This window comes from Lethenteron reissneri, chromosome 10 (assembly GCF_015708825.2).
Source record: "Lethenteron reissneri isolate LAM-NWPU_2019-01 chromosome 10, ASM1570882v1, whole genome shotgun sequence".
Classification (NCBI taxonomy): Eukaryota; Metazoa; Chordata; class Hyperoartia; order Petromyzontiformes; family Petromyzontidae; genus Lethenteron; species Lethenteron reissneri.
Genome location: NC_083788.1, coordinates 10,240,841 through 10,268,154, shown reverse-complemented (window position 1 = coordinate 10,268,154; position 27,314 = coordinate 10,240,841). Strand labels below are relative to the sequence as shown.

The window sequence follows — 27,314 nt, the reverse complement described above, 5'->3', positions numbered from 1 at the left end:
ATGTGATAGAGCAAATCTGAGATCAGATTTGGAATCAGCACCCTGAAATTAGTCTTAAACAGCTGCAAAAGTCCGGGCCAGATATTTTTGTTGTTGACCAGTGTTATTTATAACCGGCCCTGCACCATTGCTTCGATTGTGTAAGCCATCCCTTGCTCGGGCGCCATGAGGCGTATTCGAAAATTCCCCTCGAACCTCAATATGAAGAGGTGATTAGCTTAATCTAATTTGTGAGACCACCTTAAATAATCTAAATCTAGAGGTAAATCGTCTGAGATGACAACATCTATAAGGTTGCACTCATTACACATAAAGTGCCTGTCACAAATGAACTACAATACCTTGTCGATTTTGTCAAGGAGCATAAACGATCACGTGAACGCCGGTCAACCTCGCAGCAGCGGCTTTCGTCTGGCCATTGAACAAAGACGGTCACAGCATTGCGAGCTTTCAGATACGCTTTCTGTGGCCGTCTGGAACGCTCTTCCTTCCGGTATTAGGAAGCTACTGGAGCTTATGCACTTTTAAATCTAGAACTGCTTTTTGTGCTGAGTTTGTTGTCCTTCCCCCACACCTTCGATGAGCACGGTTGGCAACGTATGGTGGAAAAGAAGTTCAACAAAGAGAAAGATCGCCCGTATAGCCTTAACACGCTGTTGGGACAAGTGCTGTTCGTGAACACCTATGAAGGCCGGCACGGCACGCGAAGGGGTAGCCAGCCCCACGCCCGGCCGCCTTTGTCTCCCCAATTGCAATGTTTTTACAAACCCCCACCAGTTACTAATTTGAGGCTGAGTCGACCTAGGGGAGGCCCAGGACCGGTTCAGATAATCGTCACCCGTGCTGGCCGTGAGCTGGAATCAAATCCAGGTCGCCAGGTTCATAGCGCAGCGCGCTAACCGCTACACTACCGCTCCCTACACACACGCGCGCACACACACGCGCGCACACGCACACACACGCACATACACGCACATACACGCACACACGCACACACACACACACGCGCACACGCGCACACACGCACACACGCGCACACACGCACACACGCACACACACGCACACGCACGCACATACACGCACACACACGCACATACACGCACACACACACACACTCACACACGCACATACGCACACACACGCACATACACGCACATACACACACGCACACAACCCCCGTAACGCGTTGCATGGGAATTCAAATGTTGGCGCCACCTGCTCTGACGTCACTGGGCCCCAACGAGAGGGGAGGGGGAAGGAGGGCGGGGGGGTGCGCGGGAGGGGGGCATCACGTGACCACGCCGCTCACGTGACCGCGGACAGCAGTCATGGCCGCCGTGCAGTGGTGAGTTGGAGGGGCTCCACTCTCGCTTCCTCCGCTTGTTTTTGTGCGCCGTTGGCAGATTTAGTGACGAACGAACGAACGCTGACGACGGTGAACGTTCAGAACAAAACGTTGAGAGTAGATTGAGGGAGGTTCCCCTCCATTCTTTCTCTCCTCCACCCCGTGGAGCCGTAAGCGACGGTGACGTTTTAAAGGGGCCGCGTATAACCACCACCACTTCTTCTCTCGCATCATCATCACTATTATTATTATACCGCTGTTGTTGTTATTATTTACGAGTATCTCGAAACGAATTCTAAACCTTTTAGTCGTGATTAACGTCAAGGCGCAAACCCGGGTTGTCAATAAAGTTCAAACAAATGCGGTCACGCGCGCCACCACCGCTCGCAAACGCAACAACAAGGCCGCCTTGCCGCGTTGCAATGAGCGCCCACAGCACTTCGCTTTCATTAACACACGCGGGGTGTGGGGTGTGGGAAGAAATAGTGCGTCTTATAATTATAATAACATTTTCGATAACGCGTCCTGACGAGAGACGCGAGTTGTAAGCTCGCGAGAAGCGCGGCGCTGGCTCGGAAGCAGTGGCCCCCCCAGTTGCATGACAGACCTCGAAGTGCTCCTCACGACTTCATCGTTATCATCGTCGTCGTCGTCGGCCGTGGTCAATCCACTGCTGGATGAAGGCCTCTCTCCTCCACCCCTCCACGCCCGTCGCCATCTGTCACGGTTTTGCGGTGCAATGATCCGCCCGTAATCCGTCCTCCCGATTAGCGCGGTTGGCTACGTACGGTGCGAAAGACGCTCAACGTTTACATCGTTCCGTCTCCTTTGTGGTCGTGCCCCTCGGACGGGTTACTTTGCTTGGCTGCCACTCCTTCACTGGTCGTGCACCATCAGCCGTCGTCCCTTCCATGGACGTGTCATCTCCATATGTATAAAAGGCAAAGTTGTGATGATGTGTGTCTGTTCAAAATGTTTAGCGTACTTCCCGACATGCAACAAACTTGGAATTTGCCATGTTGGGTACTTTACAGACTGTACACCACGGCCACCACCGGTGACGATTATTTAAACCGCTCCTGGGCCTCCCCTAGGTCGACTCGGCCTCAAACGAGTAACTGCTGTGGTGTGTGAACATCGCCACTGGGGAGACAAAGGCGGCTGGGCGTGGTGGATCCAAGTCCCGGGCGAAGCCGGGTAGTAAAGCTAGTTTGTAATAATTGAGAAACTGATTGGAATTCACTTGGGGTGGTTTAATGCAAAGTTTTTCTGTGATGGAGCCCGCGCTTTTTGTGTTCAGCACTGGCCTTGCAAATAGTGGGGTCAGGTTTGGGGGTTGAGTTAAAGGATGTGTAACGGGGATGTAACCGGGGTTTTGCAGTTGCTGTGTTCTTTACGACGTTGAATGTTCGCTTTGCCCCGTCATTCACGGAGCGCGCTCGTGAAAGACCCAATTTCCTGAAACCGGTGCTGCATGCATTAATAGTTGTGGTGCCGCACCAGCAACAGCAGCTATGGCCTTGACGTGACCTCGTATCTCTGTGACCTCGCGACCTCCGTGACCTGCAGGCACGCACGAAACCGTGACTACGCGCGGGAGCGCGAGCGCGCATGGCTGGAGGCGCTGCCCGTGGAGCCTGGCGAGTATCACCCGCTCAAGCCCATCACGGTGAGGCCCCACGTGGCTCCTGACCCAGAGCACCCAGGCCTCTCCCGGGTCTGGGCACGATGGCCACAGTTGGGCCTCTCTTTAGCCCTGGCTCCTGCTGTACCTGTTTTAGCGCGTGCACACAAGCAAGGGAGTCGTTTTTCGTGCCCCTCTGTTACAGACAGCAAATGCATTCAATCTTTCGACCTTTAGTTAGAAAGAGTTGAAAAGCATTTAAAATCACTGCTCGGATCACTCTAGTGAACACAATGAAACTCATGTTTGGCAGCCTGGAAAGCACAAATGTAAAAACAGTTTTTTGCCACATCTTTCAAGTGTTGTATGTATGTTACATTTCTTTGGCACCTTACGAAGCCCACCATGCTAATCGGAGTGTTGATACTGTCACACCAAAATCAGCCTTAAATGTATTTGCTGGAAACTAAGGGTCAGAGTCATTTTAAACCCCAAAGTCCAATTTACCAAGTCAATTGACTCTTCTTCCCCTGCCGTCCTCCCCTTGGGTCAGGTGACCGAGTCGAAGGGCAGAGCGGCAAAGGCTGGGGCACACAAGGGCAGCACGTCTTCGCTCTCCACGTCGGTGTCCACTCCATCGTCAGCGGCGCCCGCCGGGGCCGCTGTGCTGCTGGACCCGCTGATGTCCGCCCTGGAAGGCAGCGACCCCCTCACACAGATTGCCATGGCGTCCGCTGAGCCTTTGGGGGCAGTGGGGGACCCCAACAGGGTGAGATCCAAGGCGATAGCCGTAGAACATGGTGCAAGTCTGTCAGGCAACAAATTTTGATGGATATTCAATCGCATTGTGGCCCAGGCACCATACACCAGCTGAAATAAGGCACTCGCCTATGTTGTGTCAGTTATGTAAATGTTGTGGATTTGCTCTCCAACACACCGGTTTGCTGTACTCGTAACGAATTGGGATGTTCTGTTTACGTGACAAACCTTACTAATTGGCTGTGTTGGGTGGTGGTGGTTTTAACGACATTTATATTTACGCGATCTAACCCAAACAAACCTATATTGTGGATGGTATTGGTCGTGAAAGCCTACGTGTTAAACTGTAATGGGGGGTTGTTTGACCATACTTTTCCATACTGGTCAGGACCGTTCCAGATAATTGCCACTAATATGTAAAGCTGTTGATGGGAATTTAACTCAGGTGGCTGGGTTCATAGTGAATAATTCTAAGCACTGCGCAACTGCTCCATCACCACACGTTCAATTATGGGCCATATGAATTTTCGTTGCGTTTTGTCATCATTAACTCTGGTGTTTTAGCTTGGGTAGGGTTTGACTTGGAGGTGGCTGGGTTGCCCAGGGGTTGATACAGTCTTAGAGCATTGAGCTAGCTCCACTGAGATTCTGGGTTTTGGAATCTGGGCATCCACCTGTGATTAAACAAGGAGCTCAAGTGAGTTGATGTATGAATGACTGCACGAAACAACCCAGAATATTTAGTTGAATATTTAACATTTGGTATTCACGCTTTCCCTATGGCGCAAAGCTATCATGAAGACACAATCAGTTGACTAAATCAATTATTTTTCAGAACGTAACTTTGCTCGACAACATCACTACCCTTCATGCTCAACGCTGCGCTGTGCTGTATTCGTGTTGCCACCCGCTGAGCGCTGGCAGGACGGGGAGCAGAGGAAGCGCGGCTCCAGCACGGGCTTGGGGAGCGACTTCCAGAACTGGGCCCAGAAGCGGCCTGAGATCCTGGCACGCTACACCACAGTCGAGAAGCTCTCCCTGGTACACATCCCTTGCCCCATCAACTCACCCAGGGGAACACAGGGAGGAGAGGGAAGGAGACAGGAGCAGGGGTGAGAGAGACAGGTTTAGAGGGACTGGGACGGGGATAAATGGGGAAACGTGGGAGCGTTATTTCATTGCCACACACTTTAACAATGGATGTATTTACTAGGCACATAACGATCAATGCACCCCAGAGATTTGATTAATTGTAACTGTTTTAAAAAAAATGTTGTTTTGTTTCTCCTTTGTTCTGTCTAATTTGCACATTTCATCGAGCAGGGCATTGCCCTTTTGTCAATCCACTGCTGGATGAAGGCGTCCCCATGCTGTGTTGATTGTGAAGCTTGTTTGACTAGACCCCTCACCACTGTGGTCAGTGCAGTATGGTAAAGGGGGGGGGGACCCAGGTCTGCTTCAGACAACGCTCGCCACTGATGTTAACCCTGGACAGGGATTAGGTTTAGATAGCTGGGCTCATAGTAAAGTGTGCTAACCACTGCATCACCACTCCATTATATTTCAATAGAATTTGCATCTGTGTCGTTTAAGCTATTTAAACAAATTCTTTAAGCGATGCTTTAGCTATGTTTTATCACATTTAAAGGGCTTTGAGTCACCCTGGTGTGAAGGACGCCCATTTTTTAAAGATGATGTGCTTAAACTCATGAACAGTAAACATAAGAAACTGGTTTTAATTGATGAATCTACGTATTGACATATACCTAGTAGTTATGTGTGTGCTAATTTTGTGTCTTCACAGAGGCTTTCCATGGGCGCAGACAAGGATTCAGGTTAGTTTTGAGTGCACCGGTTAGTTGTTAAAGGCACATGTTCACGACGATCACGTAGCTTGGGCAACTCCAGGAAGAGTCTTAAGTAGCTCTGCCGAGAATTATGTGTCGTGCACCCACATCCCGATGCTTGTGTGTGTGTAAAGCCTGTACGCGTGTGAGCTGCTGATTGTGTGTATGTGAGATTCTGGTCCGTGTGTGATGTTGGTGTGTGTGTGTGTGTGATGCTTTGTGCTTGTGCGTGTGTGCAATTGCTGTTGCATGCTCGCGCCCCTAGGGAGGCATGGTGCGGGAGCTGCTGTTCCCGAGAAGGTGAGGAGCCGCCTGGAGGAGCTCGATGACCTGGAGGAGGTGAGGACTCACTGTGGCACCGTAAACACTGGCAACAAAACAACGGCAAGGCATATGTACGTGCGTCAATGGAGAGGGGCAAACTGAGGACCCTGGCCAACCAGATAGTGGCACTGACCCTAATCATGCCTGACTAGCCAACCAGCCACTTGTAAGATCCCTATCTTTTACCCTAACCAACTCGCCACCAGTACTAGCCCTACCTTCAATCAATCACTAGTAATATCCCGACTCTTAACCATCACCATCGAACCACTCCAGAACTACTGAACATCTGTGAAAAAGAGCTTTATAGGTCATCAGATTCCCCTAGTATGAATACATATCCAGATTCTGATTAGCCAATCAGCTACGAGTACTTTCCCTCCCACTGACCATAGCACTAAACGCCTAGCAACCAGCAACTAGTAATATCCATTAACACTGACACCAACTTGCCAATCAACCACGAGTTCTATCCATTACTTCTAGCACGAGCCCTCCCACTGACCCAACTCGTTCCCTAACCCCACCTCCGGCTCCATTTCAAACTTTTTGTTCGCTTTTCAGTTCTGCTCGTCATCACGGCCCCATGGCTGATGACTGCAGTGACGGTGCTGACGACGATGATGACGACGCAGGTGTCGATGTTTTGGCGGCGCGCAGGGTTCACAGAGGGAGATGCTGAACCTGAGCACGCAGGAATACGTGGGCCGCGTGGAGGAGCAGGGCCAGGCCCTTCGCGAGGCCTGGGCCACTGACCAGAAGGTTAAGGCCCTGAAGATCGTCATCCAGGTGAGGAGGCCATGATGATAGAAATACCTGAACAGTGGTTAGTTGATAAAAATCCTGAAGAAAGAGGCATTAACACACATATACAAGTTTACGTACGATGTTTTTCCCTCGGCAATGGATGAGGCAAGGAATATAATCTTTGGAGGTGCAATTCTACAGCCGTACACACTCAATGTTCCTTGGTGGACCAGATAGACAAATGAGGCGGTTCTGGAATAATTGTGAATAGAAAACACATTCCTATTCAAACCCGACTCTTGTGTCTTTCCGCCCCCAAACTCACCCTGTCCCAGTGCTCCAAACTCCTCTCCGACACGAGCGTCATCAGCTTCTACCCCAGCAAGTTCGTCCTCATCACGGACATCCTCGACACCTTCGGTGAGCCTCGTCCTCGCCCTCGTTGCGACAACGAGAGTTCCCGTCTATTCTCAAAAGTACCGCGAGTGTGTGTGTGTGTGTGTGGGGGAGTACTCCCACTTGTTTTTACCGTATTCTCTGGATTATAAGATGCTTTGGAAAGTAGAACCCACCCAAAAAAGTTGTGCCTAGTGTCAATAGCGTCGTACAAATCTGTTCACTCGCACACTCACCTACTGGGCTATAAGATGCAATGCCAACTTTTGATTTAGAGTACAGGGGGGAAACATTCATCTTCTAATCCACAGAATAAGGAAATAAAATGAGAATGTAATTGATCCAAGAGAGTTTCACTGTGTCTAGAGACAGCAAACTCACCTGCTGGCAGTATGGTCATCTTTAGCTTCAGCTTGCTCCATCATGCCTCTTGTAAGCTGTGGGTGTCATCGGACCTGTGGTCAATTACTATTACAGCAGCAGCAATTACATTGTGATTGCAATTGATTACAAATTACAATTATACTTGACGCTAGGTCTGGTCGTTGTTGACCTGTGGCGGACTGCAGGCTGGAAGAATGCGCAGCACTCATTCTTCCTCCGCACTTTCGATTAGGGGTGGTTGACTACGTACGGTGCGAAAGAAGCTCAACATACATACAGCGTTGCTACGGGGAAAACTTGTCGTCCTATACGAGCCAATCGAAGGCGCTCGCACGGCGTGTGTGGAAAGCGACCCAATCGTCGCTCACGAATACAGGGTATCTCTGCGTCTGACACTGCTGCTTAAAAATCCGTATTACATGGTGCTTTTTTGTACACGCGCGCGTGTGTCTGGTCGCAGGCCGCCTGGTGCACGACCGCATTTGGGCCATGTGCAACGAGGGTCGACCACCAGGTGCCCCGGCCCTCTCTCCAGGTGAGACGAGCTAGCTCCGTCGGTCCTCATTCGTGTCCTCTCGTGCGGCATCGGTCCACGTGAGAGCCGGCGGAGTGGTCATTTAGGATTTTTATATCTGAGGGTTTCAGAGCACAGGCCCAAAGGACTTCAACACATCAAGCTGCCAGCACGAAACAGGGCTGCTGACATTGTAATAGATGCGAGTTGAGATATTTCTAGAATTGAGGGTTACGAGAACTTGTGGAAAGTTTGATGATGGCAGGGAATTACCAGGGTGGAGCTGTGCAAGGGAAGAAGCCGAAGGAGAAGTGTCGTGACCTGCAATGTGCTGGTTGAACATCGTATGGACGAGACTGGAAACAGTCTGGTAGACCGAGTCCTCACCATGGCACGAGGCATCAACGTAACCATAGTAGTAGCGATAGAGTAGTGATAAAATACTAAACTATTGGTCTATGTTTTAGGTTTACCAGGTAAGGCCCACTGAGCTATACAGCTCTTTTTCAGAAGCGACCTTGCTACAAATGATAGCCCAACGAAGTGGCTTATCATGTGGAAATGGAGAGCAGCCAATTACTCTAAATGCATGTTGATTCTAAATGTCGAGGGAAAAACTGGAAGACGCGGAGAACAATCCACGCGCACCACGGGGAGAGAGACATGCAGACTCCAAATATACAGCAGGCGTCAGGGTCAGGATCGAACGCACGACCTCCTGTACACCAGGCGAGGTAGTTAACATAAAGAGGCGACTGGCCGCCGGTGAGCGAGTGTCTGGAGTGAACCGTGCGGTCTTTCCCCGCGTGTGCCGTGGCGTCGGGTAGACTCCATAAGCCCGGAGTTGGTCCCGGACTCCGCACGTGAGACCTGCCTCAACTGGTTCTACAAGGTCGCCTCCATCCGCGAGCTGGTGCCGCGGCTGTATCCTTCACGGCGAGATGCGGCGCACGGAAAATCTGCCTTTCTCTCCCTCCACCTTGCCCCGAGTAATTGTCGTCGACGGCGAACGCGCGCGTAACGCAACCACACGCACGTCTACGTTGTCGACCGTGATCCCTGACCCCCTGACCGTACTGCAGCTACGTGGAGGCGGCCATACTGAGGTGCAGCCGCTTCGTCAAAACGAGGTAATCGGCCGCGTGGCTGCGCGATGCAGGGCTGCGGGCGCGCGCCCTGCGCCACGTGTTTACGTGGCCAAAGGCGTTTGGTTGTCTTAACTTCGTGCTGTGTTGTCCCCTGTAATCGAGTTGCTGTGCCTTGCGACGTACACCACGTGAGTTTCAGGACTCCTTTAGAACTGCTTTTGTGTTTAGTTTGCTGTCCTTCGCCGCACCTCCGATTAGCACGCTTGGCTACGTACGATACGAAAGAAGTTCAACATAAACACTTACATACCGGTGTCCCGCATGTTACTGGCATCCTGCGTGTTTACGCAACATCCCATGCGATCACGTCACGCCTTCCGTGTTCACGTCGTCTCTGCGTTCACGTCGTATCACGTGTGTTTTCGTCGTACGCTTCCACGTGCTCACGTCACCGCTCGTGTTCACGTTGTGCCTTGTGCGTTCACGTCATGCTCCCCGTGCTGACGTAATCTGCGCGTGTTCACATCGTATCCCGTGCGTTCATGCCGTGCGTGCAGTGGTTTCGAGGAGGTGCTCCCACGGCTGGCGGCCATGCTGCGCGGCGTGGGCGACCCTCTCGTCGCCATGTTTGCGCGCGCGTACATTTGCCGGGTGAGCCACTCGGACTGCACCTGCACTCCTACCCCTGTACCCCCCCCCCCCTGCAGCTCCCCCCACCTCGGGAGCACTGAGACAGTGACATCAGAGCCATAGACGGAGGTGGCAGCAGAGGGGTTCTATTAGGCTCGTAATGATTTTTACCCTCCCTGTGATTCGATGAATTGTCACGATTAGTGACCGTGATTCCTTTCAGGAATCGATAATTTTTTGTTCCACATGTTTACACCCCATTTGTATTCTTTGTTTTTTTTTCCCCATCTCGTTTGTATTATTTTTTCCCCGCTCCGTTGGCCTAAGCTTAAAATTAGAAATCACTTTGCGAGTCATTTGGACGATTCTCAAATAGTTGATATCCGACGTTCACGATTTCATGCACGCATCAGCGTGAAGATCAATTTGAATCAACGCATCGTCGCAAATCTACTCCCTCGACACTTCACACGGTGACCTTTGTTACTGCAAGCTGACCAATCGCTTCGAACCGCTGTGGTGCTTGTTACCGTACCGCTGCGTTGTGGTGGCCTGTGCTGTGGCGCAGGTGGGCGTGGAGGGGGCGCCTCACCGACGCGAGCTGCTCACTTGCAACTTCTTCGACTTCCTGCTCACCTTCAAGCAGGTGTGAGGGTGCGAGCGGCCGTGGAAACTGTGAGCCGATGGCTGCCACTGGGTAGAGAGCTGTGGTCATGAGCTTTGGTAAAAAGTGCTGAAGTGATACCGCTGATATCCTGGGATCCAATGAATGGGTTCTCAAGTGAAGTAAGTTGATGGTCTCAGCCCTGTTACAAGTGATAGCCCAAATACAATCCATTGTATTAAATTTGATATTGCACGTAGGTAAAAAATAAAAATTAATAAAAGTAAAATAAAAATAAAATAAATAAAAAACCACGACGTTTCGGAGGCAACACAAGCCTCCGTCTTCAGGTGGAACCGTCACAGCACGATAGCTGTATTTTTTTTTACCTACGTGACTTTACCGAAAAAACCTAAGAATATGAATCCTTGCAGTCACGAAAGCTTCAAATCTAGAATTTGATATTGCACTTAATTTGGTTCAATTCCTGCTCCCGATTATCACAATTCTGGTCATGTGATTAATACAACTTTGTACCACAGTGGAGGTTAAAGTATTGCCCCCTACTGTGTACGTCAGAGGTCATTTGCCGGTATCTCAGAAGTAGTTCTGTTCAGTCTGAGTCTGCGGGCCATAAATTAACATGGGGTTGTTCTGCCCTACAAGAGTTCTACATTGATTGTGCGTCTCATAAAATGACACTGCTAGCGGGATCACATTTTGTGAGGAAATTTTTTGAAGACAACATTATCGTCATGTTAAATGTGTCTAAAATAACGTTTAAATATTACGTTGAAGCATGTGAGCTAATGTTCAGGCCCTGTTTTCTTCCTTCCGTACACTCTTATTGGCATGCTCACTCGCTTGCTCTCACTTACGTACATATGCTTTACACACTTGCGCGCTCACACACTCACACGCGTACGTTCATACACACACACACCCTCGCATGCTCATGTACATACATACACGCTCACGCACATTTGCATACACGTACACACACGCGTGTGCACACGCACCCCATGCACACTCAACCATGTGCTCGCAAACACGTGCACGTGCACTTCCTGTCGCACCCCTGTCCCTTTACAGCTGCAAAGTAACAGCGTACAGAACCTCTTCCTGTCACACCCCTGTCTCTTTACAGCTGCAAAGTAACAGCGTACAGAACCTCTTCCTGTCGCACCCCTGTCTCTTTACAGCTGCAAAGTAACAGCGTACAGAACCTCTTCCTGTCGCACCCCTGTCTCTTTACAGCTGCAAAGTAACAGCGTACAGAACCTCTTCCTGTCGCACCCCTGTCTCTTTACAGCTGCAAAGTAACAGCGTACAGAACCTCTTCCTGTCGCACCCCTGTCTCTTTACAGCTGCAAAGTAACAGCGTACAGAACCTCTTCCTGTCGCACCCCTGTCTCTTTACAGCTGCAAAGTAACAGCGTACAGAACCTCTTCCTGTCGCACCCCTGTCTCTTTACAGCTGCAAAGTAACAGCGTACAGAACCTCTTCCTGTCGCACCCCTGTCTCTTTACAGCTGCAAAGTAACAGCGTACAGAACCTCTTCCTGTCGCACCCCTGTCTCTTTACAGCTGCAAAGTAACAGCGTACAGAACCTCTTCCTGTCGCACCCCTGTCCCTTTACAGCTGCAAAGTAGCAGCGTACAGAACCTCTTCCTGTCGCACCCCTGTCTCTTTACAGCTGCAAAGTAACAGCGTACAGAACCTCTTCCTGTCGCACCCCTGTCTCTTTACAGCTGCAAAGTAACAGCGTACAGAACCTCTTCCTGTCGCACCCCTGTCTCTTTACAGCTGCAAAGTAACAGCGTACAGAACCTCTTCCTGTCGCACCCCTGTCTCTTTACAGCTGCAAAGTAACAGCGTACAGAACCTCTTCCTGTCGCACCCCTGTCTCTTTACAGCTGCAAAGTAACAGCGTACAGAACCTCCTGGCCACGCAGGGCCTGGACATGCCCATGTACCTCACCCTGTACTCACCTGCCGTCGACTGGGTGCTGCAGTGCCTGGCCTACCGAGCCCCAGAGGTCAGTGGGCCGACCTCTACCTTGGGTCACACAGCCAGTGTCACGCTGGGTCACCATTGGGCAGGGGGTGTGCGACTTGTTTGGTTGACGGGGTGTTGTTCTATTTATCTCCCTCAGACTGTGCTCGTGGAGATGATGGAGAGATGCAGAAAAGTTGGAAACAGGTCATGACCTATCCCACCCCTGCCCCCCCGATTGCTCTAATTGATCGTTGCCCGTTGATATTGCGTTGCACTTATTGATCGTCAGCTAAGTAAGTGTCCTGCTGCGTGAACTGTACCGGAAGCTTAACTGTGGTGTTCATTTCGCACGCCCCTCCTTCCTTTTCCCATTCCCACGATCCCCCTCTTGTTGCGAGCAGTGGGCTGCTGCTCAACTCCATCATGTCGGCGTTCCGAGCAGAGTTCATCGCCGCTCGCACGACCGCCCTCATCCCCATGATCAAGGAATGCGACGATTCTGGCTTCCCTAAGGTGCCCCACCGCACCCTCCCCTCCCCTGATTCCCCCAACCCCATTGAATCCACCGCCCCGGCACCGTCCAATCTGCACATATTTATGTAGTATGTATGTTGAATTTCTATCGCATTGTACATAGCCAACTGTGCTAATGGGAGGTGCACACAGACACAGCATTGTGACAATATACGTGATGTAACCCGGATAGCTTCGTCATCGTCGTCATCATCATCAGCACCATCTCTTGGTCCATAACAGAAAAAGGCGCAGCCCTGCAATTGCTCGCTCACTGCCACTGCTGGGAGAAAGGCTTCCTCTAGAGGAGTACCAAGAGCTCCTAAAGAGAGAGGAAATGTTTAACCTCCACTCCCACCCTCGCCAGACCTATTGAAAGAGGGTACGAGTACCCGCACTTTACCCCAGGAAATATCCCCCTTGAGTGCTAAGCAATTGGAGACATCCGTCGCAGGGACACAACTGCAATATCTATGCCTAGGGCAGTTATTGACGGTGGACCGGGATCGAAATGATAGATAAACAAGCGGACGAAAGCAGTTTTGAGTGCTGTTTGGAAGCTTGCTTGACAACCTTGAGGCAGCGCGGTCAGGATTGATTGTGTTATGGCTTCCCACGCAAAGCCCTTTTCCACTGTGCAACCGAGCTGCGCCGGAGCCGTTCCGAGCCGGCCCAGCGCGGTCCAGCAAGCTCCAGAACGCAAGCGCTTGCCGCTGACGTCACGCAAAAATGAACGGGGGTTGATTAACCCCCTCTCTCGCGTCCCTGCTGGGCCCTGAGCCAGATTCAGATTTGAGGCCAGCGTATATATCTTTTGGTCCTGGCTCGGATCTGCAAAATCGCGAGAGGAACCGGTTGGGGGAGGGGGTGGGGCAGGAGGGTAAGGGGGTGGTGGTGGGTGGAGGCGAGGGGGTTATGCGTGTTCCCTTGCTCCTCGTGTTGGGTGGGTGGCAGCATCTTCTGTTCCGGTCGCTGGGGCGAAGCTTGGCAGTCAGCCGACCCCCCCGAGTCGGACCGCCTGCACGTGCTCAACGAGGCGTGGAAAGTCATCACGAAGCTGCGCAGCCCCCAGGTTCGACGCTCACGTGGCACTGACACGCTCGTGTGTTGAGGAAATTTGCAACGTTATGATGATGATGATTTTAAAGGGTGTGTTATCGTTGCACAGGTTTCAGCCGTTGTGCTGTTGAGGTCTCTGATGTGTTTTTGGGTTGACACCGAGTCATGTTTGAAGTTTTCCTGCCAGAGTATTTGGCTGCTATAAATATCGATGAGATGAGCCACTTTGTTGGGCTACCATTTATTGCCAGGTCGCTTCTGAAAACAAGCTATATTGCTCAGTGGGCCTGATCAGGTTATATAAAAAAAAATAGCGTGAGTGAGGAACGATGGTGACCTACACCCCCATCGAATGTAGCCATCTGTGAGCTGCCTTCTATGACCTCTTGTCCCTGGTGTTGGCTAAATATTAACCTTTTACGTGACTTTAATGCGCGAGTGAATCATGACGATATTAAAAACATGGGAAGGAGTGATTTGAGGGCATGCGTCAGATGAGCTCACGAACAACAATGAGTTCATGTGACGCCTACAGCCATTAGGGGCGCTGCATTCACCACATGGTTAATGAAGGAATCGATCTTGAATGGAATTGTCCCCAATCAGCAGAGGTGTGGACTCGAGTCATGTGACTTGGACTCGAGTCAGACTCGAGTCATGAATTTGATGACTTCAGACTCGACTTGGACTTGCATAACAATGACTTTGTCCCACCTCTGAGGTGTGGACTCGAGTCATGTGACTTGGACTCGAGTCAGACTCGAGTCATGAATTTGATGACTTCAGACTCGACTTGGACTTGCATAACAATGACTTTGTCCCACCTCTGCCAATCAGTGACAGCTCATAGAATCGTGAAGGGGCTGTAGCATTATATACCCATTCACAACATTATCTTAACGTAAGAAAACGTTTTATTTTACCAGGTAAGGCCCACTGAGCTACATAGTTTTTATTTCAGAGGCGACCTGGCCTCAAAAGATCACTCAACAAAGTGGCTTGTTGTGTGTAAATGTATTGACATTGCTGTAATTATACAAGTTGAATGGCAACGTCCGCCGTGAAATCCAATTCGAAATGCCGTCGTGGTCTATGAAATTCTGCGATCCACATCGTCGACCTGTGCTGCCCCAAACCCCCCCCCCCCACCTGCCACCACACCCCCCACACCCCCACACCCCCCACTCCCCCTCACCACGATGCACTCACAGGATTACATCGGTTGCGCCGAGGCGTGGATGGAATACACCTGCCGTCACTTCACGGTGCGTTCCTTCTCCACGCACACCACCGCACGTGTCACTGCGGTGCCTCACAGTTCACACCTGCGTGCGTTGTGTGCATTTGCATGTGTGGCGTGTTTTACTGGTGGAGCAGTCACGCAGTGGTTTAGCGCGCTGCGCTATGAACCCGGTGACCTGGGTTCGATTCCCGCTCACGGCCAAGATTGGTGAAGAATATCCTAACCAGTAGACTGATGGCCTTAATCTAAGTTGTCTTGTGGTTGTTGTTGTTTGACTTGCATCCCACTGAGATTTTTGCACACAGCGTTGGTGTACGGTGCTTTTTCTGCAATATTTTGCTGTCTTTTCTTGAATTTTCTGTTTGCACATAGTCACATAGTCACTTGAAGATGTTTTCTTGTTCATGTTTTTTGTTTGTTGCGGTTGCACCCGATTCAAGAGTCGAATGGCTCACAGGGCTATACCAAATAAATGAACTTAAAGTTCTGTGCCTCCCCTTTGTCGACTCGGCCTTAAACGAGTACCTGGTGCGATGTGTTAACATCACCAGGCGTGGCACTGGCCACACACCCTTTCTCATGTGCCATGCTGGCCTTCATAGATGCCCGCCAACAGCACTCGCACCAGCAGTCTGTACAAGTTTACGGAGGATCTTTGTCTTTGCTCCTCAGCAACGCGAAGTAAACACCGTTTTGGCCGACATTATCAAGCACATGACTCCTGACCGCGCGTTTGAGGAGGCTTACCCACAGGTAATGCGTGCAGGCGCGCACCCCCCGCACACCCCGCACCCCCCGCACACCCCGCAAATAATCATTGGACAACAAAAAAATTCCATCAGCCGCCGATCACTACTGGCCGGTGGTGACTTCGCCGATCGGCGGTGACGTCTCTGCAGGCCGGTGGAGCCGTCATCACCGGCCGAAGGAGACGTCTCCACTGACCGGTGATGAGGTCCTCCACTGGCCCATGGTCTGTAACTCCCTTCCCCCAGCCACATGTGCTTTTGACTCCCCTACCCCTATTCAACTGCAGTCTGAAAACCATCATCGTTTCCTCTGCCTATGCCTCTGTCAAAAAAGGCATATTTTTTTCAACGTGGCGGTCGGATTTGGACACCGGCTACATCCTTAGTTTTATTGTATTGAGGAATTGAAACTGATTCGATTGAAGACTTGCATGAGGGTTAACTCCGCGTGTCTCATGTTGCAGTTGCAGTCCATCGTGTCCAGGGTCTTGAAATATTTCCAGGACTTCTCCACGCTGTTCGCCATGGTGAGTGAGTGCGCGGCGTCCTCCAGCGGCATGAGCCGCCCAGGTCGGTGAAACGGAGAGGGACTCTTCTTGACCAAAATGTCCCCCTCATTCAGAATCAAAAGGCAGTTCGGCAAAGACCAGGTCACCGATGTTATAGGCCACCCTACCTTAAAGGTAAAGGCGCAGGCCTGCAATTAGTTGCTCACGCCACTGCTGGCAGGAGGGCCTCCACTAGAGCGAGCATTAGAGATCGTCTAGAGAGTATTTTGGCCTACTTCAAGACATCTTGGAAGAGGAGGGAGTACCCACACTTTACCCTACCAACCACACACATGACCTGCTGCTGATCGACTGACTCTGGTGTATACAATATAAGAGCTTTTAGTTTTCTTAGAGTCTTCTTCAGCATCTCACCGAGCTGTTGGCAAGGAAACGGGAGCTGCCTTACAATGATTAGTAGCAAAGATTCCTTTTCTAACTGCTTCCCTGCTTCATCCCCAGGACAAGTTTCTGCCATTTCTGGACATGTTCCAAAAGGAGCTCGTCAAGGTGGAGGTGTGCAAGACGGTAACGGAGGCCTTTATCAAGTGAGTAGCTTCAAGGCCTACTCACCCCTCCCTGTGTCCATTCACCCCTCGTTCAGTCGACTCAAGCCCACGACAGTGTCGGATGTAACCGAGCTTGTGTTGCGTTGCGATGTGATGCTTCGGCAATGCACAGGCAGCAGCGGGAGGAGACGCGGGACCCCGTGATCGTGAATGCCTTGATGAGCGTGTGCAAGACCATGCACGACTCCGTCAAGTAAGCACCCCACACCGACCTCTTGGTCATGCCATTGTTACCTCTTCACCGAAGCTTGCTCCCATTTGGAGCCGAGAGCACGGTGTCCAGGGTGCCGCGGTTACTCGTGAACCTCATCATCGTCAGCAAACGTCGTCGTCGTCAACAGGTGGTTATTGGTTGCTACCGCAGGTCGAGGCTCTTGTCTCTTCTACCGCAACTGTTCGGTTGTCGTGGGATAATTCGGCATCATCCAGAATTAACGCGAGCGGGAGGATGAGGACAAACAGTTGAACGACTTCTGACACCGCTTGGGATCGCTGTTTTCCCGTGTACGCGATGGCCGTGGTGGTTGTGGTGGCTTCGGCTGACCGACGCCGGCACTCCTCCGCACATGACGAGGTGGTCTCCGGTCTCTCTTTGCAGCGCGCTCTCCCTGGACGATGAGAGGAGAGTCATCTCGGCGCTCACCTGCGGCTTCATCCGTATGGTTGGCACCACACCCACTCGCTCCTACGGTCGACCATGTGCTGTTCTTTACTCAGTTGCTTATCGAGGATAGCCGAGCCACTCCTTGCGTGATGTCGCACGCAGTGCTCAATCACCGGCAATTAAAAAGGGCAATTTTATTTAAATTTCTTAAGCGTACTTTTAGTCGTGTCATGTCATATGACGCATGTTAGGAACTCTTGACATTGTGGAACGGCTCGCACAAGTAGATATCCCAACTACCACTGAGATCCATTCAAGTTACCTTTTTTATCGACTCTTTAGGAACGCCCTTTCTTACACGCACTGCAAACAATACGGTTAATTCTCAGAACTGGAATTTAGCCGTAATAAATGAAAAACTTTAATTGTGTGTGACGGTCTGTTACAGTTGTCATTGGTGACTGGGCTAAGACCATCAAGTTCCTTTACTCGAGAACCTGACTCAGTCATGGGTGTCTGAGACCCAGAAGTTCCGGTGGAACCGAACTCATTGCTTAGACCTTTGAGCCACTCTTAATCGCCTCTTGCTGTTTGTTGTGATATAGATCTCGTTTGGCCGGGACTTCGAGCAGCAGCTGAGCTTCTACGTGGAGGCGCGATGCCACCTTCACCAACCTGGAGCCAGTGCTTGTCGCGCTCATGCATGTGAGGACCCAGTCACCCCTGCTGACCTCGCAAGCCCGTCGGTGTCACTAGCCTGCGTCAGTGCGTCCGTGTCACCAGCTTGTACTAGCCCGTCAGCATTGTGCGCGAGTCTCTGCGTGTCAGCCTTTCTCTCCACATGCCTATGTTCCTGTGTGTGTATGTGTAAGTGTTTGAGAGTGTATGTGTCCGCGTATTTGGCTGGATGTGCGAGTATGTGTGTGTTGAGTCTCTTTGGACGTGTATTTACACATGCGTATGTGAGTGTATGCATACGCGTATGATGCGTGTATATGTATGTGTGTGGCCTAGCACAAGCGTCGTGGTGACATCACCACAACACTTGGTGACGATTGCCGGTTGTTGTATGTGCGTGCATGTATGATTGTGCCGGACCCTGTGGCCACGCCGAGTCTGCCAGCCGCTGTCCGTTGTCTCGGCAGAGTGTGAACCGCCTGGCCATGGAGACGTGCCGCCTGGTGCGGGGAAACCACACACGCGAAAAACGGCGGCGTTCGTGCGGGTGAGGGTCCCCCGCAATCAACCACAGGCTTAAAGCCTCCGCAAACTAAACAACTGTGCCCCTCCAGTCCCTAGTTGTCTTAATCACCCTCCTTCGCCCCTTCAGGGTAAATCCAGGTTTATGGTTCCATCCCTACTTTGGTTGTATCTCTATTTTCCTATCTCAAGTTTCGTTGGTTGGTCGGCAGTCTTTCCGAGCGATCAACATGAAACACCTCCTCTCGCGGAGTGGAGAAAAGCCCGACAGAAACGCGCCATGATATGAATTTTTTTCTTTTAACCAATTTTTGTCAACTTGCGCCATGATCCTCATGTCACGAGGCGAAATGTCCTTTGTAACTCTCCAAGTGCAGTGCATTACCCTGTGTGAGAGAGAGCAGCCTGCGGAAGGAGAATGTCACAGAACTACATTACTAGGGTGTTCGCTTTCCTTTGTGCCTTTTTACAGACACAAAATTCCATCGCTCAACAGTCAAAACATATATTTTTTTCATTGTGAGAGATTAAATTGAACCCAATTTAGTTAAAAAAGCTACAGTTTTAGTTTTTTGTGTGCATTCATTGATGACCAGGCTGAGACCATCAACACCTGCGATTAGCACGGTTGGCTTACATATGGTGTGAAAGAAATTCAATATACATAAACTCACTACACTTGACAACCCAGTTAATCACGGGCGGCTGAAACCCAGAGTCAAACCCCAACTTCTCTGGGGGTGGCGGCTCGGTGCCTCTGACCCCAGAACTACCTGGAGGAAGTTGGAACCGGCCGCCATCGCGAGCGCAATGTTTTCCAGAATCCCGGCCTCCGATGCGGTCGGCGAGGACGGTTTAAACGGGACGGGGACGCGACAAGCCGCTTATTCTAACGGCCCGCACAGCACCTCGATGCGATTGGCCGGGGCTGAGCCGGCTGAACCGCGTCCGCGGTCGAGTAATGAACTCTCCCATGGCATCTATTAGCGGGTTTGGCTTATAGTGCCGGCTGCGGGCCCTAACATGATAATAATATACATGCATTGAGCATAATGAGCTGAAAAGAAACAAAGAAGGTGTAAATCGAAGGGCTATGGAGATTGCATTGGGCAGAAGAAATAGTCGAGGCAGATGAAGGTCAGATGGAAGGATATGGTGACTCGAGAAGAGGGCGCATACTAGAAGGGTATTGAGGAAGAAAAGTTGATCAGGCCGAGAACCCCCATGCCTCAATGGGACCTCTTTGTCTTCAAAGAAGAGAATGAAGTGCGATGTTCTGACGCTGTTGCTGCTGGCAGCTGTGGGTGTGTGCAGGCATGCGCCGCCTACTGCTTCATCACGATCCCGTCGCTAACCAGCGTGTTCGCGCAGCTCAACCTCTACCTGCTGTCGGGACAGGTGGCGCTCGCCAATCAGTGCCTCTCGCAAGGTGGGCACCAGTGCCCTTTTGTGTACACATATGTGTTGAACTTCTTTCACCTTGCTCGCCGCCCTGCCTCCTCACCCCTTCCCAGAGGTCGCAATCGGGTACCCGATACCCGTACCCTATCCGATACCCGGCTACCCGTACCCGGCCGGGTACGGGTACGGGTACCCGTTTGCGACCCTGGTGCGGCCGGGTACGGGTACGGGTAGGCCGTGAGTCACTGGTGAGTAGTAACCGTTTGTCACTCATTTCAGGTAGGGTACGGGTACGGGTACCCATTTGCGACCCTGGTGCAGCTGGGTATGGGTACGGGTAAGGAATCAAAACCCTGTTTGCGACCTCTGCCCCTTCCCCAATTGTCCCCCCCATCGCATTTGTCTCATGTCGTTTTGTTTATTTTTTTAAAAATTTACATCCGTTAGAGCTTCCAAAAATTCTGCACGTGCGCGCGTTGGTCTGCGGGTGCTCACACGTGTGTGCGTGGTTTGCATGTTCACGCGTGTGCTTTATGCACGTGTTGGCACGCGTGCGTGCGTGCATGCGTGTGTTGGCACGCGTGCGTGCGCGTGCAGCGGACGGGTTTTTCAAGGCGGCGATCGCGCTGCTGGTGGAGGTGCCGCGCTCGGTGATGGTGGACGGGAAGGCACGCCCCACGGAGCCCATGCTGCTCGAGTTCCTCTCCTCCTTCCTGTCCACGCTGCTCGTCGTGCCCGTGAGTGACTGCGGCCCAGTCACTCTCGCTCTGCATCTCCCTCGGTGTGCGTGTGTGAGTGGGGACTCGGGTTCGATTCCCGCTCACAGCCAACACCTGCGACAGGTTATCTAAACCGGTCATGAGCCTCCCCTAGGTCGACTCAGCCTCAATTGAGTACCTGGTACGATGTGTAAATATCGCCACTGGGGAGACAAAGGCGGCCGGGCGTGGTGTTGGCCACCCACCCCCTCTCGTGTGCCGTTCCGGCCTTCATAGGTGCTCGCTAACAGCACTCGCCCCAACAGTCTGTTAAGGCTATTCGGGGGATCTTTGTTTTGTAGGGACCAGTGGTGGAGCGGTTAGCGCACTGCTCTACAAATGCTCTACAAACGCGGTGAAGGGAGTTTGCTTCCCGATCACAGTCAACATCACTGTCGAGTGAAAACTGAACTGGGCCTGGCTCCTTCAGTACCTGTTGTGGTGTGCAAACATGTGCATCGGGAAGACAAACGCAGACATGCGTGTGTTGATCTCTCTTGGATCATGATGGCAGGCCACATTATGGGGCATAACGGCTGGCAAAGTTTAGTTGTTAACATTTTAAGTTTATGGGTAGAGGAGGGTGGTCCTTGCATCTTCAGCTAGCCTTTTCCTTTATCGTGTTGCTCACCACATCACCCCTTTGTGCACCATGCCGGCCTTAATAGGTGCTCACCAACAGCACTTGCCCCCACAGTGGACAAGGGTACACGTGCCGTCTTTGCCTGTGCGTGCTCTTCAGGATCACCCCGAGCACAGCGTACTGTACCTGGTTCGGGGGCTGCTCAACGTGCTGCAGGACTACATCTGGGAGGAGGGCAGCGATGGGCGCGCACGTGCCTACCTCTCCGTCATGAACCTGCTGGCCGCCGCCAGCCAGGAGACATACCTGTACTCCATCAGCAAGGGTGCCTGCCAGCACCCACACAACAACACCTGCCTGCCCCTCGCTAGGCTAGGTGGCACGTTGAGGAGGGGTCATGCACAGTGGTGGAGGCTCCGCTGGCAGGAGGTTACGAGACAGGTCCACGTGTTATGGTTTTAATTGACCAGAGTGACTGGCCGGCAGATACGTACTCCCCACTGTGCTAGCTCTCTCTGTGTTTTAGCCCCCTCCCACCCCCGATGCCCTGTTCGTTGTTGTCAGTGTGACTCCTCTGCCTGCCACTGTTGATGCAACCACTTCAGCGTCTTTCATTATCCCCCTTCTCAAACGCCAGCATTGACACCGCCGGTAGGCACGCAGCGATTTACTCCCACAGCGATTTGATCGGTTGTCATCATAAATGGTTGCGATGGAAGGATAAATTTGATGTTGTTTACTGTGAGCATATGAATTGATTTAAATCAGTGAATCAATGCGTAATTACATGTCTAGGACTGCTACTCGTCGTCAGCTCCAGGTCCACACATCTCACGTCTGCCCATCTCCCAAGCCTGTGTCTAGCACAGGGGTCGGGAACCTTTTTGACTGGGAGAGCCATAAAAGCCAAATATTTCTAAATATATTTCATTGACAGCCATATAGTATTTTTAACGTATAATAAATTAAATGTCTTACTTTTAATGCAACTTCTGGTCATGGGACCCGTGACCCGAGAAATTTTATCTTCAAAACTAATTTCTGTTTACTTTAAAATGACAGTATTATTAAGCAATATCACAAGTATTTTAAAATCAGTTCCAAACTGATTTTATTTTTTTTATTATTATTTTTTTCAACTCAATTGTCTGGGAGCCATATGCCATCACCGGAAGAGCCATATATGGCTCGCGAGCCATAGGTTCCCCGACCGCTGGTCTAGCACATACAAAAACAGAAATCCCTTATATAGCCTGCATGGACTGTTGGGACAAGTGCTGTTAGCGAGCACCGACAGGGTGACGTGTGGCTGGTTACCACACCTTTTGTCTCCCCCGTGCGAATGTTTACACGCACACACGCCCACGCACGCACGCCCACGCACGCCCACACGCCCACGCACGCACGCTCCACCTCCATGCTCCTGGCCACCTCGCGTGATGTTATTGCATTCCCTGTGTTCGCAATGGCAGTGGATTCGAATGACAGCCTTTATGGGAGCGACCCCAAGTTCCTGGGGGAGGTGGACCGGCTCTGTGAGACGATCCTGGGGCAGGTGTTGGACCAGCTGAAACTGCTGGGCAAGCAGGAGGTGAGTGGGATGTTTTATTTATTTTTCCCCTAAACTTTTACCCAGGAAAGTGTCACTCGAGTCTCAAGACTGGGTGCCACGGTGGCGAGATGTTAACTACCTCGCCTGGTATACAGAAGGTCTTGGGTTCAATCCCGACCCTTGACGCCTGTATATTTGGAGTTTGCATGTTCTTACCGTGGTTGCGTGGATTTTCTCCGGGTCTTCCGGTTTTTCCTTCCACCTTTAGAAACATGCGTTTATAATATTGAGTTGCTATAAATTTCCACATGATAAGCCGCTTCATTGAGCTATCATTTTTGTTGCCAGGTCGCTTCTAAAACAGAGCTATATAACTCAGTTGCCATTACCTGGTAAAATAAAAATAGTTTATTGGTTTATAGTTTGGGTTTTCAGGGGGGAACTGCTTGCTAAGGTTAGCAGTAGGGGGTAACTTTCCTTTGTGTTTTCCCAATCGAGTAATTTTTCAAATTTGGACCAGTGTCGGCACACATGGCCTGCTATTTTTTCGGTATTTCACAATCTTTTCACGCCCACTGCGAAGCAGACTGAGTGCATATTTATACAGTTCATACATGCGCCGCATTAACCAGGGCGATCGAGGGGCTCGAACAGCGAACCACTAACGGGGCCATAGTTCAGTAATCAATGTAATTGTGTTCATACATGTGCGCATGTGTGTGTGCGGGGCAGTGTAGTAGTTAACGCGCTGCGCTATGAACCTGGCAACCCGAGTTTGATTCCCGCTCACGGCCCACACCAGTGACGATTATTTGAACCGGTCCTGGGCCTCCCCTTGGTCGACTCGGCCTCAAATGAGGACCTGGTGCGATGTGTAAACATCGCCACTGGACAGACAAAGGCAGCCAGACGTGGTGCTGGCCACCCACCACCTCGTGTGCCGTGCCAGCCTTCATAGGTGCTCGCTAACAGCACTTGCCCCAAAAAGTCTGTTGAGGCTACACGGGGGATCTTTGTGTTGTGCGCTGCAGCAATACAAGCGGCAGAGCGTGCTGGCGCTTGCGCTGCTGGATACGCTGCTGCTGCAGGCCGACCTGCGCAACAACAAGCTCAACCAGCTCACCGTCAGCCTGTGGGGGCTGGCGCAGAAGCACGGCCAAGCCGACTCGCGTGCCCTGGTGAGTTTGGGCACGAACGGGAGGTGGGGGAGGGCAGGCGGTTGGCTGCTTAGAGATCCACGAACGTGCATTTGTTGGACAAATGTATGTATGTGTGTTGAACTTCTTTCGCATCGTACGTAGCCAACCGTCCTAATCGGAGATGCAGGAATGTTTTAGTCACGTTTGCCCCCCTGTCGACCCTCCCCCCCCCATCGCTCCCTCCAGCAATTTGCTATATAACCACGATTCATGGGTCACGATTTCAGTGAGGGATCTTTTGCTTTTTGTCCCCATTTGTCTCGTGTGCACTTTTATTCGTCCTATAACTCTACATGCAGCAGGAGCAGCGGCAGTGCACAATTTGCGCATCATTTCCACGAATTATACGCGCACAATTTCTATCTCCGGCCAGCGACGACAAGCGACAGCCACGGTGACGGGCATGCCGTACGTGCACGTGTGTCCGTGCGCGTGTGTCCGTGCGCGTGTGTCCGTGCGCAGGCGAGGGTGCTGGAGCTGGTGCGGCGGCAGAGCGCGCGCCCCGAGTTGGCTCACTTTGCCGAGCTGGCGCTGCGGATGTCCCCGCAGGGCCGGCCTTGAGGGGGAACTGCCCGGCAGCGACGCTTGGCGCTCCTCCGCTCCGCTCCGTGCACACCCCGCCTGCCCGCGCGCGGCTCGCCCTGTCGCCCATCGAGACGCTTGGAAATAGAAGTCGGGAGTTTGCTGGTTGGGCCGACGGGGCCCCCCCCCCTGAGGTCGTTGATCGAGATGCTTTTCTCACGACGCTGACGAGACGGATCATTCCCACGTCCACGCGTGCGCACTTTAATTTTTCCTGCCGCTTGCCGGAGGCTGCTCTCCGAACATTTTCATTCCCGATCGCTGCAGCCCCCGCGGGGCATTTTTGCGGAAGGAGGGAATTTCAGGCTGGAAAGGTCCGTTCTGCGGAACTGGGTTTCGCATCGAAGCGGTTGGTTTTCCCCCGCTGGTCGATTCGTGGAGAGATGTGAGCGCAGCGCCCCGAGCCAGCCGTCCGTCCGTCCACCCTTTTGACATCCGTTTGCACGCATAAATCAAGCTCAGTGTACTATTTTGATTTAATTAAAGCACAAGACTAATAACACCGGTGCACATCCACGTGAATAAAAACATGATTTATTCGTCATTCCCTCAAGCGAGCAAGAACATTGTGTCATGAAAATAAACGGTGGCTTTTTATTCACAAACCATCTTATTAATCGTCTCGAGTGGCTTCACTGTCAGGATTAGAGCCAGGATTATAAGTCGGGCCTTAATTCTAACCCTGTTTAACCTCATCCTGGGTGGCTTGGTGTAGATGAGAGTTGTTGAGCTATTATTGCTATATCCATAATTGGTTTCAAAATGTATTTATCAATTCCAAAGTCATGCAATTAGATAATCGAATCAAGTGCTATTTAGTAACATGCACCGACTGGCACGCGCGAACTGCACCCACATGCACGGCTTTTTTTTGTCACATTTGATCATCACCAGCCGTGATCAAAGGCCTTCCAAAGACATCTCTTACGGCCGCACGTTGTTAAAATTCACCTATCACCTGCACAGGAGCCGACTTCATCACTCCATCTCTGCAGTAGGCGTCCTCTTGGATGTGTTCCGCTCCCTTGACTGCCACTCCGTGGTCATTCTCGACCATTGGACATCATCTCGCCAGTGACGTGTCCTGCCAAACGCCACTCATTAACAGGATGCCTCTTTAATGTGTTGTCTAATCCATGTGTGTTCCTCTCCATGCTTCTTTGCACACTTTTCAGTTTTTTCCACCTTATTTGATGTCTGTTTCTGATCCATGTGATGGCAGCTAATATACATTGATTAAAAACCTATATGATTTAGGCACATTGCTTTTCCTTACCATGTCCAGTTTTCCAAGAGCACTGCCCAACCCCCTTGTTTCCACCCCATTTAACAATTTTGATCGTTGACCCGATTCAATAGCGATCGTCGGTACACATTCCTCTATAATTTCCAATTGTCCCCCCTATCCCTACCTGCCCATCCGAACAGATATCTCCAATTGTTTAACAAACCTGTTGTACCTGACCTGAGGTTTTTTTGCTCGTTGATCCTACCGTGCCCAACCTTAGACAACAGTTGAGTTTCTGTATCTGGTCTAAATGTAAAATGCGCAGCATGCACAGGGTTAAAGATAAAACAATCCCGTGAGCTATTAAGTACTGCCGCTAATAAGGAGCCAGGGGAGATTTCCCCACACCGATATATTTTACGGCGTGCTGCGATTTAGAAAATCCAGAGAGCAGTGAAAATTTAGATAACGGGAGGCCGACTCAATGCTTTTTTTAAATATAAATTATAACCACTGTGCTATTTTGTATTGCACTTTAACAGTTGTGTGGGCAGTGAATGGAATGTGTACAGTAAGTGATCGAATGCCAGCAGCTGTAAAGTAGAGAAGATAATGCGCACCACTCGTCGACAGGCTTTTGAGGATGCTGTCGGGGCAACTTTCAAGTTTGTGGTGGGCACTGGCATTGACCAGTAGAGGGGGTGCCAGGCAATCGCCACGTGGTCGGCCATAAGGTGCCATCTGGCTCATGGCAAGCCTGGTTTTTCACTTGTGGAGAGTGTAGGTCGGCCTTACGCTTGTGGGTGACCTTTCTCAGAGAAGCTGCCAGGACCGTTGGGAAAAAAATGTAGACGAGGCCAAGGCTTCGGATTATTTTTTATACAAGTAAACGTGTTTTATTTTTACCAGGTAGTATGGGTCCACTGAGCTATAAACTAGTTTTCAGAAACAACCCGACTACAAATGATAGCTCAACGAAGTGGCTTATCACGTGGGAATGTTTCGCGAGGCAAATACTGCAAGTACATGTATTTGGGATGCTGTGGTGCAGTGGTTAGCACACTGGACTTGCGATCCCGAGGTTGCCCGGTTCGACCCTGACCTCACGGCCCGACAGTTGAAATGGGCAGATTTATTTGGATCCCGTTCGCCTCCGTCCAACCAGCACAGGGGTCGGCAAGCGGCGGCTCTTACTGCTGCTTCGTGACGTTATTTATTAAGGACCATCGTCTCGTATTCACATTGCGGCTCTTGAAATATTTAG

At 51.2% G+C, this 27,314-nt stretch overlaps 1 protein-coding gene across 1 annotated transcript; it reads left to right on the top strand.

Annotated features, from left to right (window-relative positions):
• The first annotated feature begins 1,302 nt into the window (after positions 1-1,302).
• On the top strand, positions 1,303-26,079 carry VPS35L (VPS35 endosomal protein sorting factor like). The gene is given in 34 exon segments (XM_061548873.1): positions 1,303-1,345; positions 2,915-3,014; positions 3,523-3,738; positions 4,653-4,769; positions 5,533-5,563; positions 5,841-5,914; positions 6,560-6,688; positions 6,982-7,066; positions 7,887-7,961; positions 8,768-8,864; positions 9,023-9,070; positions 9,586-9,679; positions 10,227-10,304; positions 12,180-12,302; positions 12,420-12,466; positions 12,664-12,775; positions 13,730-13,768; positions 13,770-13,847; positions 15,046-15,099; positions 15,750-15,830; positions 16,291-16,353; positions 16,837-16,922; positions 17,056-17,136; positions 17,542-17,605; positions 18,153-18,206; positions 18,208-18,252; positions 18,693-18,740; positions 18,743-18,772; positions 20,062-20,176; positions 20,746-20,885; positions 21,649-21,814; positions 22,962-23,080; positions 24,073-24,219; positions 24,703-26,079. Coding segments are annotated over 34 exon segments (2,952 nt in total). The 5' UTR covers positions 1,303-1,328; the 3' UTR covers positions 24,802-26,079.
• Positions 26,080-27,314: the final 1,235 nt, after the last annotated feature.